The sequence below is a fragment of the Lineus longissimus genome, chromosome 18, assembly GCF_910592395.1.
Source record: "Lineus longissimus chromosome 18, tnLinLong1.2, whole genome shotgun sequence".
In the NCBI taxonomy this organism is placed as follows: domain Eukaryota; kingdom Metazoa; phylum Nemertea; class Pilidiophora; order Heteronemertea; family Lineidae; genus Lineus; species Lineus longissimus.
The window spans coordinates 5,882,256-5,900,346 of record NC_088325.1 but is presented as its reverse complement, the minus strand read 5'-3'; the positions used below and the strand labels follow the sequence as shown (position 1 = coordinate 5,900,346).

Sequence of the window (18,091 nt, the reverse complement as noted above, 5' to 3'; positions counted from 1 at the left end):
AGATGAAATGACAATGGGCTGTATGGGACGGATAGTCAGTCATAGTCAGCGATTGATCAAGAAATTCAGAATTTGAAGGCCACACTTTTTTAACACCAGTTCATCAAAACAAATTTACCAGTTTTGGGCCAGAATCATTGGCCAAGACATTTTTAGGGGCAACAGTCACAGTCAGTTCTTTGGTTCCCTTTACCCTTCAAATTCATCTTCCACAATATATCGCCACAACTTTAGCTGCAGCTTGGACATGTACTCTCACAGATCATTGAGCTTGAATCCTGAATGTACAGGCCAATAAAACTTTGGTAATAATCCAGAGCACTGTGTGTAAACGTAAACTGCACTGGATAAAGCAATTTAGAAGTCATATCATTACTATTATGTTCAATTTGATGGATTGTGGAAATCTTGTCAGTGCCTAATGAAAAGTTATAGGCAAAATGGTGTTGCCTATCATTAAGGTAACGATATCATACATGTACATGTACATGTGTTTGGTGTGGGAACAAAAGCTTACACACCCAATGATTCTACCTGGGGAGGTATCAGTTTCATGTTTAGGCAGGTAGGATTCCTGATGGAAATAGTCATGCTACTTGCCAAGGGCAAAATATGGCAAAAACATACAATTCTCGATTCTGCCTGGGACGAAAAATGCAAAAGATTTGCAAGTGTACACATACAATTTGTTTGACACTTGCTTGGTACTGTAGGTTTTAACTTTGTACAAATCGTTCATTCGTGGGGAAATGTTTATGACAAGTTGGTGAAAATTTCACTCTGTACTGCTCTGTACATGAAGCTTCGAAGAGTGCTGCCTTTAATGGTTGACCATAAGTACCACTATTTTGGCTAGAAATTGAACTTCTAAAGCCAATTAGAAATTCCTCAGATTTATGTGACTGCGAATGCCCATTTAATAGCTGGGATGTTGGTCTCTGGAAAAACAAATACAGACTCCCACCATTGAAATTAAATGGCATAATTCACTTTATTTTGAAATAGAGTTCCAATCGCTTCAGAATTTAAAATTCTAGCCAATATGTGACCCGTCACAGCAAAACCAGGCGCAGGTCAAACAGAAGATGAGCTTAAATGACACCAGGAGATAATGGAAGAAATTGACGTACACATATTTCGCAAAAGGAAGACAACAGAGAAATGAACAAACAGTCTGTCTCAACCTGGCAAGCTCAGAGCGACATGTGACTAGTTTATGCTGTGACAGGTCACATATGGTGGTGCCTGCGGTCAACCTTTAAATAGACGAGCAAGACGCACAAATATGCCATGCGCGTTTGATATAATACACATCACTGGAGTTGCGAGTGATAGCCACAAAAAATACAATCACACCAACTTACTAAGTCATACTGTATGATAAAATCCACAGAAAAGCACCTTTGGTAATCAACGTTGGCAATTTGAAAAACCTCTTTCCAGAAAATGATCTGACCTAAATGTTTTAATCCAAAAAACAGACAATCAAAGAGAAGATTAGAAAAGCCAGCACAATATGCAATTGCAATATGTGATATCTTCAATATCCACTTGATTGTAATGATTGAAAGTAATCCTTGTGACCAGAAGTAAAAGTCCTTCATGTCATGAGCTAAGTCAGTTCTGCGGACTGTCTCGAATACTCGGGACACAAATGCCTCGTTTCAATGCCTACATGCCTCAAGCAGGCCTGTGAATGCAGGATCATTCGAGCAGCATATCGATAAACTATCCACAATTCATGCCAAAATATTGTTGACAATCCTGACCGGTTTGCTTTATAAGTAAATAATCGTAATCATGTAGGACTACAATTTGAACAAGAAACATATAGTACAGGTTCTTAAGAGGCATTTTATAGGAATTTCATGCATCTGTGACTTTCATTAGGTTAGGTATGCATTTACCTTGTATTTGACCCAATTTTCTGAAAACTTTGTCAAAGAATCCATGGTCCATTAGTCACTAATTAAAGCAGGGAAAAATTACACTGGAAATGTGTTGTTCGCAAAATAAAGGTCATGTTCACAGGTGTCGATATTAGATGAAGTGGTACAACTAGCCATGGTACAATTAGAGCACCTTTCAGTATAGAAATCAGCTGACAGTATAAATAAATGCACACAAAGGCTATCATAATTGTACCAGGGTGATAATTGTACCACTTTATCTACCTCACCATAACGGCAAGTTTCCAAATTTCATGACTGGCTCTTCACTCCTTTACAAAGAATTAATGCAGCTGTCAAACTACGCCTTGACCCAACCCATCTCACATGTTCCTTTAAATTCACCTCGGGTCCACTTTAGAAGTGATTGGGTCAAGATTCACCAAGGATTCATAAACTATCAATAAAACTTTTCTGTAAACCAAGACATATTCATATACATAGGGCCTATTATTTTCGCATTTTTTGTTTATATGAAATTCTGACTGAAATGACATGATAGAAAGATATTGGCAAAGATTTCATAAGGTGACTAGTATGGAGGTTCTGCATCCAACCTTGAGGAGAGGGGATTGAAGATTACGTTTCACCAGTGCATGAAGGGGGACATTTTGGTGCATGAACAGCAGAAAATTTTCACTTGAAAATTTACAGTCCAAATCACAATTGTCATCCCCAATGACGCGCTTCCCAGCGTGTAGGTCGCGCATAATTTGTGCAAAACATATAGAGATAAGCGGGTCACTGATGCGTCATTGACGCGTAACTCGCGCGTATGATGTGCGTCACTGACGCAAAGCAGGGCAGAGGTCATTTGTGATTTGGACTGTAACATTCCACACATATCCTACAGTCAGAGAAAGCAGGGGGCGATGTAGGCAAATGACGCGAGCATTGGGGAAAAACGCTGAAACTGACCAGGAAATGCCTTAACTGAAATACATTTTGAAACCGAAAATGAATTGCCTTTGAAATGTGTTGTATCACAGGACATGTGCTAGAAAACCATCCCCTCATGAAATACTGGCCACACCTCTGATGAACCAGGGAGTACCTTATTAATCTAACCCTGACACGGCAAAATACTGCAAATATTCTGAATATTGGCTCAAAGATATCTAGACGAAAATGCCATTAGCGGGTGGTCAAAGAAAATATTTGTTTTATCTTTGTCTGGTTGATTTTGTGATTTAGGAAATGGCCTCAACCATTGTCTGTTAGTCTGTTTGAATAAATCTAAGGCTGCAATTGTATATTTTTGATGTAAACCTCAGGCAGACAGGGTACAGAACATTTTGGTTTTAATTCTGTTCAATCAATAGTCCTTCACCCACAAATGAAAAGGCCAGAGGCCATTGTGCTCACCGTATATATCTATTTCGTGGTTAAGAATTCATGACAGACGCCGGACACTGCAGTATTGAATAGACTCCCCTATAAGGTGAGCCAACAAGGCATGCCAGAAAATTTCCTCAAGTATGTCATGGAGAAATTGTGAAGAGACTATAACCCGGCCGCTGGCTTGGAAGAATCTTCCAGAATCAAAACCTGCTTTAAAAAGTGTCTGGGCCGCTATTTATTTCTATATGTTTGTTCTTGTCCAGTTACAGTTACCTTGGTAAACTTTTAGTCTGAAGTTGTTGGCCAGTTCACTCAACCTCTCTTTTTATACCTGCTATGGTGCTGCCACCTGGCAGTTTCAATTTGGCCACCATGTTTGAAACACCACATTTTCCATTTTTTTCATTCGTTTAAGTCCAACTAAACACTATAAATCACGAAAGGAAGTTCACAGTTAAGGGGAATATGAGAGGGTTCGGGTGCATGACTAATGCATGGCCTATCCAATAAATGAGGGTATATCAAGAATTGGGTAAAGTAAGTCGGAACCAATCCCCCCTGGGCCTAGAATTGGACTTAGAAAAATTTAGAGGAAACTGTGAACTACTGTGTATATACTGAATAGCACTACAGGGAGTCATTATTCAGCTTGTCAAAGGTAACTTTAGTTGGGTAACTTCCACAATAAAAATTAATTAATAATTAATAATTAAATGTATTTGTAGTGCCAAAATCCACTTGAAGTGACCAATGACACTTTACAATAACTTACTTACTTTTTTGTACTATAAGTCTAATGCGTATAGAACGCGGGAAGCGATTCCAAAGTTTTGGAGCAGCGCATGAAAAAGCCCGGTCTCAGAAATTAACCAACCTGCTCCTTGGTCGTTACAGCAGTAGGCCATTTGTAGAACGAAGCTGTTGCCTTGGCTGATGAATATCAATGAGGGAGCTAAGATAATCAGGGCCAGAGTTGTTGAGACACTTGAAAACAAGCAAAAGCACCTTAAACTCGATTCGTTCCTGGACTCTGAGCCACCTTTCTTTATATTCTGGATGTGCCGGTGCCGCACTGAAGTGTTTGACATTTTTCCAATTTTGTTTCAACTCTTTTAATTGAAGAACAACATTTATTCCTTCTATTTTAGCACGTAAACAGATCTCAGAAAGGTGGCGATTTTACCCCAAAAGCGTAAACCGCCATGATTTGGCACCCAATGTGTTAACAAGAGGCCCAAGGGCCTGGCGCTCAGCTGAGTTAATATCATTAATATCTTCCCGGTGTTTAGTTCATTATGCATGAAAATGGCATGATTGCTCCATGGTACAGTGGAACCTCCCTTAGCGGACACCTCTCTATAAAGGACAACCTCTCTATTAAGGACACTAGACTTGGTCCCAAATTAGTTGTTTCCATTCAATTCGACCTCTCTAATCAGGACACCTCTCTATTAAGGACAGCACTCGTCAGTCCCGAGGGTGTCCTTAATAGAGAGGTTCTACTGTATTTGATATCCTTTTGCGTTCACTACGGTACCAATGTTTTTGGTTGACATAATTATGCCACTGTTCATTCCTCAATCCTGACCATAATTCGGGTGAAATCATCGTATGAAAATATTTACCGAAACATGAAGTTTATGCCATGAATGAGGATACTCATTGTCATAGCCTCGTTTACAAGTACGAAGTATTTTCCCGCGAATATTCAAAACTGCTTGGCTCCTTGCCAGTTAAATAACATGTGACTATACACAAAATAGAAAACTTTGATGGAAATTGTAAATCATTTTTTTATCTATCAGGGGAAACAAGCTGATGATGATCAAATAAATCATTCATGAGAAATCGTTTTGTTGCTGAAGCTTCCATGATGAAGTTAATGCTAAACCTTTTCTTGTGCTCTACTGCGCCACCGTAGTTTTCTATTTAGACCAGCGATGACGTCATTTCTGGTGATTCCCTACGTTGTCCAATGAGCGCTTTTTAAAATGTGCCATTTGGTATTGTACAGTATGCAATGTATTTTTTCAGCGCTGCCAGTTGCCGAACAGAACGCCGTAGCTCCCTCAATTTCCAATCAATTTTTATGGGAGTGACATTATTGTATTGCTTAGAATGTCTACTTTTTACTCATGAAAGAATCGTAGAACTAAAACATAATAGGCGAACAGAATCATGTCGATTCACTGCACATACAGTGGGAATTCTCCACTTCAAAATACATCGGCGATGTCATCGCGAACAGAGCATGCACTTCCGATATCGTTTTCACAGAAATGTGGCCAAATTTTCAAGAACTAATTTCTGAATTTAGTCCCTAAAGACCTTATGACTACCACCGAAACGAACTAGTGATAATATCGCCTACCAGACTACTTTTTAAGCAGAAAATTGGGTACTTGAGTGTCATTGAGAAAGAACCCGAACTCGGCTAGGCGACCGGAGTCTCTCGTCTTGTGCACCTGTTCTTTGGAACGCCCTCCCTGGCCACGTCAAGGCATGCCAAAATATCACCAGTTTCAAACTTCAGCTAAAGACGTGGCTTTTTAAGAAGCACTTCTCTGAATGATGTTTTCGGTTTTGAACGGGGTGGCGCCTTGATCAGGCTCTTGGAAAGGCGCCGGCTATAAATGCTTTTCATTCATTCATTCATTCATTGAGCTCCAAGATTATTGCACATGGCGTAAACAACATGCCGCCATTTTGTCTCCGCTTCGGTATTTCGTACGCCGCTTATAATGCACCTTCTCAATTAAAACCAACAGCAGAATGCCAATGCCAGACAGCAGTGCAAACACCAACGCACATCCTACAGGACTGTCCCCTGTACCAGGATTTACGAAATAGATTCTGGCCAAAGGACACGAAGGTCGAAGAAAAGCAGTGGGGAACACAACCAGACCTTCGGGCGACAAGCCGCTTCATCTCCGCCACAGGACTGAGGTTATAGTACTTAGGCAGGTTGAACGCTGAAGAAGAAATTAAAACCAACATAATAAGGCCTTACATCGTTGATTGAATAGGAACATCACACAAAACACAATAAGGTGGGGGTACAATCGATTACGAAGCTGAAGTGAACAGTGATTTATTCCTGGAGCTACTGCTTTTGTTGTGTAGCTGCCATGTTTTGAGAACTTCATTGATGGCTGACGTCATCGGGCGGGAATTTGAATCGGCAGAAATAATTAAAAGGCAGGTAGCGTCCTCTCCTGTTAAAATTTTGAACTTTTTCTCAATAAAATAGATTTTCAAGAATTTTATCTTAATATTAGAGCATATTTCGACTAATTCTGCTGCTCCTAGGCCGATATAGGCCAGTTTCCTTCATGCACTCTCGCTCGCAGGAAGTAGGTTGAATGGCGACAAATTTTGTTTTGAAAGTAGAGTTTGACCAGAAGTATCCAGAAATGCAAAATTGAAGTCTCTAGGTCTTACGGTTACAAAATGCCCAACATGGCTGGAAGGAAGGATGGCTAGATGGCAGGATGGAAGGACGGACACCTATGGGCGGTTATTTCCGCATTAAATGATGTCCTAAAACGCGTCTTTATAACTGGCGACTCGTGTGTGTGTGTAGAGCAACCCGTGCGTACAGAGCAAAACGCGCGTATCTAACTCGCGACCCCTACAAAGAACATAACGCGAATGTATAACTACTGTCGCATAAACGTGCCGTCGGATAACTAGTGTCGGATAACTAGTGTCGGATAAGTGCTGTCGGATAACTGCTGTCGCATATAAGGTTCCTCAGCCTCCCGCATCGCGGCGCTCTTGTGTCTTGATGATTATTGTTTTTGCTCTAAGCGACATACGATTTACCAATTGGTAACTGTAATGTAGTAGGCAATATTATCAACCCGATTATCAAGAGGGACCTGGTCCTGGGTAGGCCTGCCCAACAAATTCACAACGTCTTGCAGCATGCGTGCTGCCCGCTGGAGCACATGTGGATCTTGATTAGTAGCCATTTTTCTCTTCTGTCTCAAACTCGGGATTACGTCGCTTAGAACAAAAGTAATAATAACTAGCGCCGCGATGCGGGAGGCTGAGGAACCTTATATGCGACAGCAGTTATCCGACAGCACTTATCCGACACTAGTTATCCGACGGCACGTTTATGCGACAGTAGCTATACATTCGCGTTATGTTCTATGTAGGGGTCGCGAGTTCGATACGCGCGTTTTGCTCTGTACGCACGGGTTGCTCTACACACACACACGAGTCGCCAGTTATAAAGACGCGTTTTAGGACATCATTTAATGCGGAAATAACCGCCCATAGACACCAATCCATTAGCTATTTGACTAGCTCCGCTGACTTTGTCAGCTGAGCTAAAAACAACTTCACGCACCACTTGAACTCCATTATTATGCACTTCCATATCCTCCTTGATACATGTAGGAACACAAATCATTTTAAAGAAATGTGTCACTATCACAATCGTGATTCCGAAGCACCACTAAAACAGTTTCCGTTTTTATGAAAGTAATTTAACAGTGTTATCAGGAAATGCTAAAGTCCTAAGAGCCTCATAGCCTAGTGGTTAACACTGCTGGCTACCATGTGTGACGATATTTGGAATTGGGTACCAAATCTAGTGTCATTAATGTGTTCTTCTCTGGCTGTCAGTAAACTCAGACATCCAGATTCGTTAGCTGCTACGCATTTCAACACCTTACTGCTTAATTGATCTCTTCCATTGTTTTACTATCTTTATCTGTTAAGATGTTTGATCCCTTTTTTTTCATGTAAAACTATCCAAATTCCTCTTGGCGTGTCGCAGATTGTTTAATCTAGTTTAGCCCCTATATGTGATTCATTTACCTTGTGTCCACCCTTGACCCTGTACGTCAGCCATCATGTATAATTACTGTTAAGTTTTTCTTCTCTGTACTTTTTTTAAAAGTGGAGAATAAATTGAATTGAATTGAATTGTAAGCTGCTGATTAGTACCTGGTTACTAGGCCGTTGCCCTAGGCCCTGTCTGGTAATCTAATATTGATACAGCTCTCTTCCATTGTTTTACTATCTTTATCTGTTAAGATGTTTGATCCCTTTTTTTTCATGTAAAACTATCCAAATTCCTCTTGGCGTGTCGCAGATTGTTTAATCTAGTTTAGCCCCTATATGTGATTCATTTACCTTGTGTCCACCCTTGACCCTGTACGTCAGCCATCATGTATAATTACTGTTAGGTTTTTCTTTTCTGTACTTTTTTTAAAAGTGGAGAATAAATTGAATTGAATTGAATTGTAAGCTGCTGATTAGTACCTGGTTACTAGGCCCTTGCCCTAGGCCCTGTCTGGTAATCTAATATTGATACAGCTGTGTGCTGATTGGTTGTCTTCTTAATTACTGAGTGTGAGTTGGTTGAGAGCCTGATATTTGGGCCGGGCTATTCACCCATTAGGGCTGAGGGTAATTAGGTATAAAGGTTGATGTTTGGATATTTTAGTCAGTTCCTGGTAGCCCCATAACTCACAAAATCCAGAACCCAACCACTACAAGTCTATTCTGTAGCTAATCAAGATACTATCTTGAAAAGCGCCAGAGCCTTTTTGCCTTGTAATGTTTCAGTGTTGTTTGTAGGTGAGAGGTTTGAGGGTGATATGAGTACTAAATGATTTAAATAGATATAATTAGTTGGCTAAGTCTTTGGGTTCGAGTTCAGAGTTGTAAAACGTTTACAGTGACAACCTTTATAAGCCCTTTACCGCTACACACGCAATAGGGCCCTGGGTTTGATAGTGGAGAGAACCCAGGATTGTAGTTCTGGATGAACCGGTGTGGCTTTCAAGTAACTAAAATTCCTGGCTCTTCACAGTCCTTCACAGAATTTCCTTGTTTCTGGTGCCTATGCCAGGGCAGGTTAAAGACCCCACCAAGTGAGAAACATGAGTAGCTTGCGTGGACTCATCTGGCCGAAATCAGAGTGAGTCGGCCTGGCTGAAGTCGGAGTCACTAGGCCAATCAACCCAATTGGAACCTAACCGTAGTTGCACGCTATAATGCCTATCCCGCATTCGAGGTGGACTGCTCCATGGAGAAAATCACCTCCAAGTGCAGAGTTGACGCCGAAGAATATGAAGAAGAATGCTTTTAAATTCCAAGTCACAATTGACATCATTTCAGCATTGTGTGTGCATGCATATATGCTGCATGTACTGCATACAGACTGCAAAAAAGCTTTTGGAGGGGTCATTTTTCTTTTATTTTTGTACCCCCATGAAAAACATGTTCGAGGTAACCCTGTGAACCACCAGTAATTATGAACGGCATACGCATTTAATAGCTAAAAAAGATTATTTGACGTACCCTCAGGACCATTTTTTAAAGCTCAGGGAAAGCAATTACAGAGGACACTTCTCTATTAAGGACAACATCTCTAATAAGGACACTATTTTTGGTCCCAAATTGATTGTTTCCATTCAAATTTACCTTTCAAATTTTTCAATCACATCGGTTAGGTTATTTGAACTCTGGTCTACTTTAAAATCATCATGGATTTCGGGTAAAATATAAGCCTTCTATACGCTTCCCGAAATTGGTGGCTGGCATTGGAACTAACTTTTTTAACCCTTGTCCGTCATTAAACTTTAATGACGGTTAAAGGCATTCAAGTGTGTTGGTCAACCATGACTATCTCCTTTGTCGCTCCACCATAAAGCCTAGTTTCCCCTTATGACATCACTATTTCGGACACTCAGCGTCCCATTTCTGGAAAGGTGTATAGCGATTCGATCTCAAGATTGATTGAGAATACGCCAAATGAGTGAAAATTCACATAACGTTACATGACGTCACACGTGACGTTACATAACTTCACATTACCCACAACTGACGGGATATCATTTGTGATTCGGACTGTACCATCAATAGAAAAGGAAAAAAGACCTCTTGACCCTCCACCCCAGTCCAGAGAACAAGTTTGAATTAGAAACAGTTTTATTCTTACCTGCCCTAATTAGTGTTTCAGCTAAAGCAGAATAGCAGGGCACCCCGTCGTCAATTTTTCAAGAAGAAAACGCCCTGCCTTTTTCAACAATGTGTTTTTTTTATTTAGCCTATGCTTAGTAGAATTGGTCTGACACCTGATAAAGGTATGCGTTTTAAAAAGCACAATTGGCTCTATAAAATCTATTTTGTACCATGAAACTATACAAAATTGTCGATGTTTCTATTAAGCAGAAATTGCTGCGATGAAAAATGCCCTTTATTCGCTGAAAATTGCTCCTGCCTTTTCAGAGTTGAAATTCGCCTCCCTTTTAAAACCCTGGCTGAAAATATTAATATCAAATGTCCAAATACATGAAATACAGTAGAACCTCTCTATTAAGGACACCCTCGGGACTGACAAGTGCTTTCCATAATAGAGAGGTGGCCTGATTAGGGAGGTCAAATTGAATGGAAACAACCAATTTGGGACCAAAACTAGTGTCCTTAATAGAGAGGTTGTCCTTAATAGAGAGGTGTCCGCTAAGAGAGGTTCCACTGTACATGAAATGCAATTTCTATCATAATATTATTAGCCTTACAGTCCTCAGCAAGGCTTTACAATAATACTCTAGCTTCACCAATCTAAGACGAATTCATTTTTCGTAAACCCTACAACATTGATCAAGACCATAACAGGACTTCAAGACCAGCAGACAACTTGGTGTTAACCAACCCATTGATATCCAAATTGAACACTTTGAGATGTATCGAATTTCCCTTTTTTATTTTCAGAAACGGTCTTACATCACTGAAACTATAGTACAGTAGAACCTCTCTATTACGGACACCCTTGGGACTGACAAGTGCTGTCCTTGATCGAGAGGTGTCCTGATTAGAGAGGTCAAATTGAATGAAAACAGCCAATTTGGGACCAGAACTAGTGTCCTTAATAGTGTGGTGTCCGCTAAGGGAGGTTCCAACTTCCACTGTATATTCTCTATTATTTCCCATCAGGCCCGAAATGAATAACTTTGGAAAGGCATAACCTCATCCAGAAGGGATGACGTTTCGACCCAGCAGGACATATCATATCACATTCAGCTACCTACCGAGAATGTCCATAAATAAGTTATCCCCTGCGACGACACGCAAAAAACACTATGGAAATTCAGCGAGGATTCTATTCATCTTGAATTGAGTACTGTGCTTGAAAACATGATTTTTAAGACACCACAATTTACAGTTCAAGACAAATATATGTCGCTTATTGTAGGCTTAGCCCGGGAGAAAATGGCCATTGGGTTACGCAGTAGGAAGCCATAAATATTGGTTGGGTCAGGCATGGTGGCACAATTTCATGAGATAAATAAGATAACATCATATAAGCATTTTGTGCCTTGCCTTGCTGAAATCTGTCCGCCCGCCATACCAAGAAGAAAAATTGCACCATGTTTTACTAAGATCACATACACCATACATTGCCATAGGGGTGGATTCAGAGAAAGAAGGGACACAAACCCTCGGGGGGGGGGGGGGGGGAGATACAGGGAGACTCAATCTGCATGCAAGATCATGTGAAGTTTGGATCTGCCTGAACTATGAAATGTCACTTTTTGTACATTATTCTACATTATTCCTAATTTGAAAAGTGGCCCAAATTTTGAGAAAATTGTGCCGTTGGTACAAAATGCCTTTGATAAACTCCTGTGGCAGTTTAATGAAAACTGGATGAGCCAAATTGGTGAAATTCAAGACCTGAAGTTGCCGTTTTTAACTGGGATAACGTTAGAAAAATTGCCCTTTCCACCCAGCAAACAGCACATGCCGAGACCACCTAACGGCATTCTTAGACATGTTAGAGACGATCTATACACAAGTTTATTGATGAACAAATGCTTGTCTCCAGGTTGATCATAATACTATTCAATCTGAAGTATGAGGTCGACCCTTCCTCTCAAGGTTACCCTGGGGATTGACGAAATAGAGAAATGTCCTGATTAGAGAGGTCAAATGTTGGCTCGACTTTAAAGGTGGGTCTAAATGGACACAGGTTGACCCTGTTGCTCATCCTGATTGAGACACTGTGAATGTCTTTTTTATGTGCAATCAGGCTCTTGTTCTTGGGTGCTCCAGTGACAGCATTGTGTAGTGGATTATAAGGACTTGATTCAGGCCTAGAAATAAACTCTCTGTTTCTGGCTGGGAATTGTTTTTTTGCTTGAAAATATCAGAAATATCTGCAGTCACGTCCATGGTACAAGTTGAATAATGAGGGATGGACAATGTCATCCCAGTGTTCCAATCCTACGATATCCTTCAATCTACTTGAAAGCAACCAGCTATGCACAACATTGGGTATAGGGTCTTCACAACGCCTGTCCCATGTAATCTTATGGGCCGTGAAAACCGCAAAAAATCTGTACATGTTTTTGTAAGCGGTCGTCGCTCGCGCAAACTTGTCTTGCATGTTTTTGTGAAAGAGGACGTCGGCGAACGCGGTCGTATATAACAAAACAGACGTTGGGTGGCGCTCGCGCAAACTTCCCTCACATGTTTTTGTGAAAGAGGACGTCGGCGAACGCGGTCGTATAAAAAAACAGACGTTGGGTGGCGCTCGAGACGGGTCATCCTATTTAGCGTCCAGTGGCGACCAGTGACGTCCAACGCGAAATAATAGGGTGTATATGGTTAAAAATGTTTTCAAGCTCCTAAAACACTTTCAATAAACAAGATTTAGAAGTTTGGTGGAGTTTGCAAACCTAGTTTTTGAATAATCATCACCAGAAAACGATCTTAGTATGCCAACCTGATGCCAGATCCCGATTCCGCTTTTTCTATAAACCCAAGGAACGGCAGCTAAAACAAACATGGCGTCCAGTACTTTTGCTGGACGCATACTAAGATCGTTTTCTGGTGATAATTATTCAAAAACTAGGTTTGCAAACTCCACCAAACTTCTAAATCTTGTTTATTGAAAGTGTTTTAGGAGCTTGAAAAACATTTTAAACCATATACACCCTATTATTTCGCGTTGGACGCCACTGGTCGCCACTAGACGTTAAATAGGATGACTCGTCTCGAGCGCCACCCAACGTCTGTTTTTTTATACGACCGCGTTCGCCGACGTCCTCTTTCACAAAAACATGTGAGGGAAGTTTGCGCGAGCGCCACCCACGTCTGTTTTTGTATACGACCGCGTTCTCCGACGTCCTCTTTCACAAAAACATGTGAGGGAAGTTTGCGCGAGCGCCACCCAACGTCTGTTTTGATATACGACCGCGTTCGCCGACGTCCTCTTTCACAAAAACATGCAAGACAAGTTTGCGCGAGCGACGACCGCTTACAAAAACATGTACAGATTTTTTGCGGTTTTCACGGCCCATACAATCTGTCTTGGTTGTGCCATTGTCTACACCGGACAAAATGCCCTTCACTTTAAAGGGAACTGGAACCGCCAAGCCAGTTCGTATGACCTCGTTTTCATTTCCGGCGTATCGGGTGATCAGAACGAGGCATGAATGAAACATGGCGCCTAGCTGTCAATCATTGAGTGAAGTCACTACTATGGAATTTACTACGAAAACTCATGAATGAAAGATCGCATTACTCACGTGATTCTCACATGATTCTCAATAATAACAAATTGAACTGCGCATGCTCGGGCACTGGGGGCGGAGCTACAAATCTGAACTCGAATAGGAAGTTGGAAGTTTGACTTTCTCGGGCGGTGAAAATCAAAAATTTGAATAAATCACTCGGCGGTTCCAGTAACTACAAGGGACCATAGGGACAGGGCTAGCCTGCTTTGAACAGTCTGTCACAGACTTATATAGCTCCCCCCCTCCCCCCAAACGGAAAATGCCTACCTCATTTACCTGGGCCATTTTCACCACAACGTCAACCAGAAGACCACTTTAAGAATATGCTTTCAGAAGGGACGAATTGAAATTATAATGATGTGTAGTACTGATCATTTGGTCTCAAAACGACTCAACTTGCATGGTTGATCAATGACGAACGAAATAGGTATTTCTATGACAAGATAACAAAAGTGAACAATGATGAATAGCTCCAAATAAAGGTATTAATGCCCACACACTGCCAACTGCTCACGACATACACAGTCCAGTATGAAGTACACATGCCAGATGTACCGGTATTGGCATTAGTGCATTTAACACGCAAGAAATTGAAGTGGTTTAGTTGTCTTACCGGTTTTTAAACGATCTGTCGAAAAATCCTTGCGAAATTGTCCTCATAACGGATTAAAAACACCAAGAAGAATTCGGCACAGGTGAATAGAGAACTTGTTATTGTTTTGATAAAAAGATATTGCGAGTTCTTCAGCACCTTCGCATCGTCTTTACGATACGAGTGTCCACTTCTCAAATGTTGACCTAATTGGCATTGCAGCGCCAAACACTTGCAGTGGCTATTCGAGGAACTAAAAACCGCGTTTTTGAGATATAATTGAGTGGTAGGCTACTCAGTGTAACTCCACTGAACCTAACCATGCAGCTAACATTAATATTTATGTTAACTTCATGACCTAACTAAATAAAATGAAAGATTCATTGGACACACTATTCAGACATAATTATGAAAGTTATTGAACCAAGATTTCTCTACTGCACATTATCTGAACTGAGAACGAGTCTCACTGCATTATCACTGCACCGCCCTCGACAAGAAAATAATGTCCGTCTCTGTATTGTATTCTGAAAGTTTAAGGTAGAGCCTTCAATTAATTGTTGGAGACCATGACCGAAAGTACCACTGATGATTATGGAGTGACCATAGGCACCATTTTAGATCCTAAAAGCAATTAGAACTTTTCAAAACGGGGTTGATGCCAATTTCAAGGGTGAGAGTCAGTTCGTTGCTTTCCAAGGAACAGGCTCCCACCCATGAAATAGACATTCGCATCTTTCTGATGGAGGTATTGCTTAAGGTGTTCAAGTTCTGGCCAACTTTAATTATGGCGCATGTGCCAGTGATCACCCTTCAAGGCGCATGATGGAATAACTTCATTGAGGTATTATTAAGATACCTCCATGGCTACTTGGACAATTTCCTTAGGATAGGCCATGGAGGTATTATTAAGAACACCTCCATGGATAGGCGTTTCGAGGTGGCATTTTAAGGAATACGTCACAACAAAACAGCGCGGAGGAATAAGAGGCCAACAATTTCCAACCTCTATTTACAGAGCTCAATGCGCTCCCCACTTCCGGAGGTCCTTTTATTAACCCCTGAAGACATCCAGAAATAAAAGCTCTGATTAGTTACTGACAATTAACAGAAATATCGACGACGTCACTCGTTATCACATGTCATTTTCTCATCAGCATATGATAATGGCCACATCGAATTTTAAGCTTGTTTCTGGTGATCATATTAACAGCAATCAAAGCCTCATATGGGTTGAATTTTCGCTCTTGACCTTTGTATGGGCGGTTATTTCCGCATAAATAGAGGTTGTCTCAAATAGACATTTTATGTCGTGTTATGACTCGAATAGACGTTTGGTGGCGCTTTTCAAATAGACATACACTCAAATAGACGTTTGGTGGCGCTCGTATCTCAAATAAACATATATTGTCGTGTTTTCTGATTTGTGTGTATAACTCAAATAGACGTTTGGTGGCACTTTTCAAATAGACATACACTCAAATAGACGTTTGGTGGCGCTCGTATCTCAAATAAACATATTGTCGTGTTTTCTGATTTTTGTGTATAACTCAAATAGACGTTTGGTGGCGCTTTTCAAATAGACATACACTCAAATAGACGTTTGATGGCGCTCGTATCTCAAATAAACATATTGTCGTGTTTTCTGATTTTTGTGTATAACTCAAATAGACATTTGGTGGCGCTTTTCAAATAGACATACACTCAAATAGACGTTTGGTGGCGCTTTATTTGAGATACGAGCGCCACCAAACGTCTATTTGAGTGTATGTCTATTTGAGATACGACACAATATGTTTATTTCAGGTATGTCTCCGTTAAAACGAGCGCCACCAAACGTCTATTCGAGTCATAACACGACATAAAATGTCTATTTGAGACAACCTCTATTTATGCGGAAATAACCGCCCATACCTTTGGTTATATTTACCCTATTGATTTCCCCAATGCGGCAAATAAAAAATAAATTGCACTAAAGATATTTTATACTACACTAACAAGAATATCAAAGACAAATATTTACCATTTGCTGCATGATTATTGTGAATTAACAGCAACAAAAACTTCTCATTAGGATTAAATGACAGCCACGTGGATTTGTTTCTATAACAGGTGGCAAAATATTATATAACAATCATCGACAAAGGATTTATTGGGAGCAGCTAGCCTTAGTCTAAGCTTTTCGCTCCCTCTATAGTTGACGCATAGCCAAGCCGTTTCGTTTTGCACTTTTGTGGAGGAGGCCTACATGTCTAAATGAGCTAATGAATAATACACAGACGAGTCTGACATTGATTCTAAAATCTCACAATGCCTAATGTTGATGCCAATAACTCAGTTTGAGAGAGAATGAAGTATTTCTATAGGAAATCTTCGAGGCTCTTTGACATTTTCCTTGTTATTACAGTGTACATTGTGACGGTAGTTGATAAAGTATAGAATTAGTGAAACCTTGGAAACACTGATAAACCTTGGAATATTCAATGTAAACCATGGAATCACTGTGCAAATAGCGCGGGAAATCGGGTGCGTTCCTTCCACGATTTATACCCTCCCAACTGACAGTCTCGTCCCAGCTGACTTTATTGATAGCAATTTGCCAGTTAGTTCAGAAACCAAGGAGGATACCGCGGTGACGTCACATCACGTGATCCCGACCCATATTAGTGATCGCTATGGCCAATCAGATTCAGTCTACTGACAGCACCAGCACTGAACACATCGCCACGGTTCACTGTCTGGTGCGCTCCTGTACACAAAAACACCAATAGACATGAAATATTGCAATACCTAGTACGGATTCTTCCTGTGTAGAATAAAATTTACAGAGCAGATTAACTTCCACGAATAAAAAAGACGTTTGGCGTGGCCAAAGTGCGGAAATAATGGGAAATAATGTCTCCGCTAAAATACACTACGAAATACACTAGGCAATGCACTACGCGATACACGGTAGAGATGCAGTTGAGTTCGTTATTGTTTTGACTTAGAAGCCCGCCCATATCATAATATGTTCATGTATTCATGAAGTATGAACTCATTTCTCTCCCATACAACTCTAAGGACAGTCAATTTCTCCTTAAATCATCACCGAAACCGCGATATCCGCAGGAAGATTTCGTTCTAGTGTCCGAAAATGCATGATCTTACAGGGGCTTTAACTCGACAAATAGAGGGGATCTATGGGGATCTATGCGAGTTTTAGGTATAACAGGTCTCGAACTTGTAAAATCTGTAAACATACCTCCAAATCCCATTATGATAATGAAGAGATTGCCCCATATCTGGGAGACTGTTTTGAAACCATCGCTAATTTTGGAAGATCGGTGCCGGCTATTTGGTTTAAAAAACCCTATTTTTCCCCATCAAAACAGCACTTTTCATTATTCAAATGATAGCTTATTGTCTGAAGACTTATTTCATAGCAGAAAAGTACTAATAACTCTGATTTGATGCGAAAAATCTAACTTTTTTGATGACTTGATTTTCCCTTGGCCGTGGATCGAGTTTGTTTACAATATGAAGCGCCATCTTGGAAAAGCCGTGACGTCACCGCGGTATCCTCCTTGTTCAGAAACCAACATTTTTAATGTGGAGGATGACGTCATCAATTGGCAATGCGCTGTGGTCGTTAAAATATTTTATTTCTCTTCAATGGAAGCAAAAAT

At 40.6% G+C, this 18,091-nt stretch overlaps 1 protein-coding gene across 10 annotated transcripts in view; it reads right to left on the bottom strand.

The window, feature by feature from the left end:
- The window catches only part of LOC135502658 (uncharacterized), a 65,560-nt gene extending 50,949 nt beyond the window's left edge, over positions 1–14,611 (bottom strand). For 5 of the 10 annotated variants that reach the window (XM_064795614.1, XM_064795621.1, XM_064795624.1 and 2 more), the window contains exon 1: positions 1,365–1,744. In XM_064795614.1, coding sequence (XP_064651684.1) covers positions 1,365–1,604 — 240 coding nt within the window. In that variant the 5' untranslated portion in view covers positions 1,605–1,744. Of the gene's footprint in view, positions 1–1,364; positions 1,745–14,444 lie in introns of those variants that run through there. The other 5 variants (XM_064795615.1, XM_064795616.1, XM_064795619.1 and 2 more) reach the window with 2 other exon arrangements.
- Between the last annotated feature and the right edge of the window lie 3,480 nt (positions 14,612–18,091).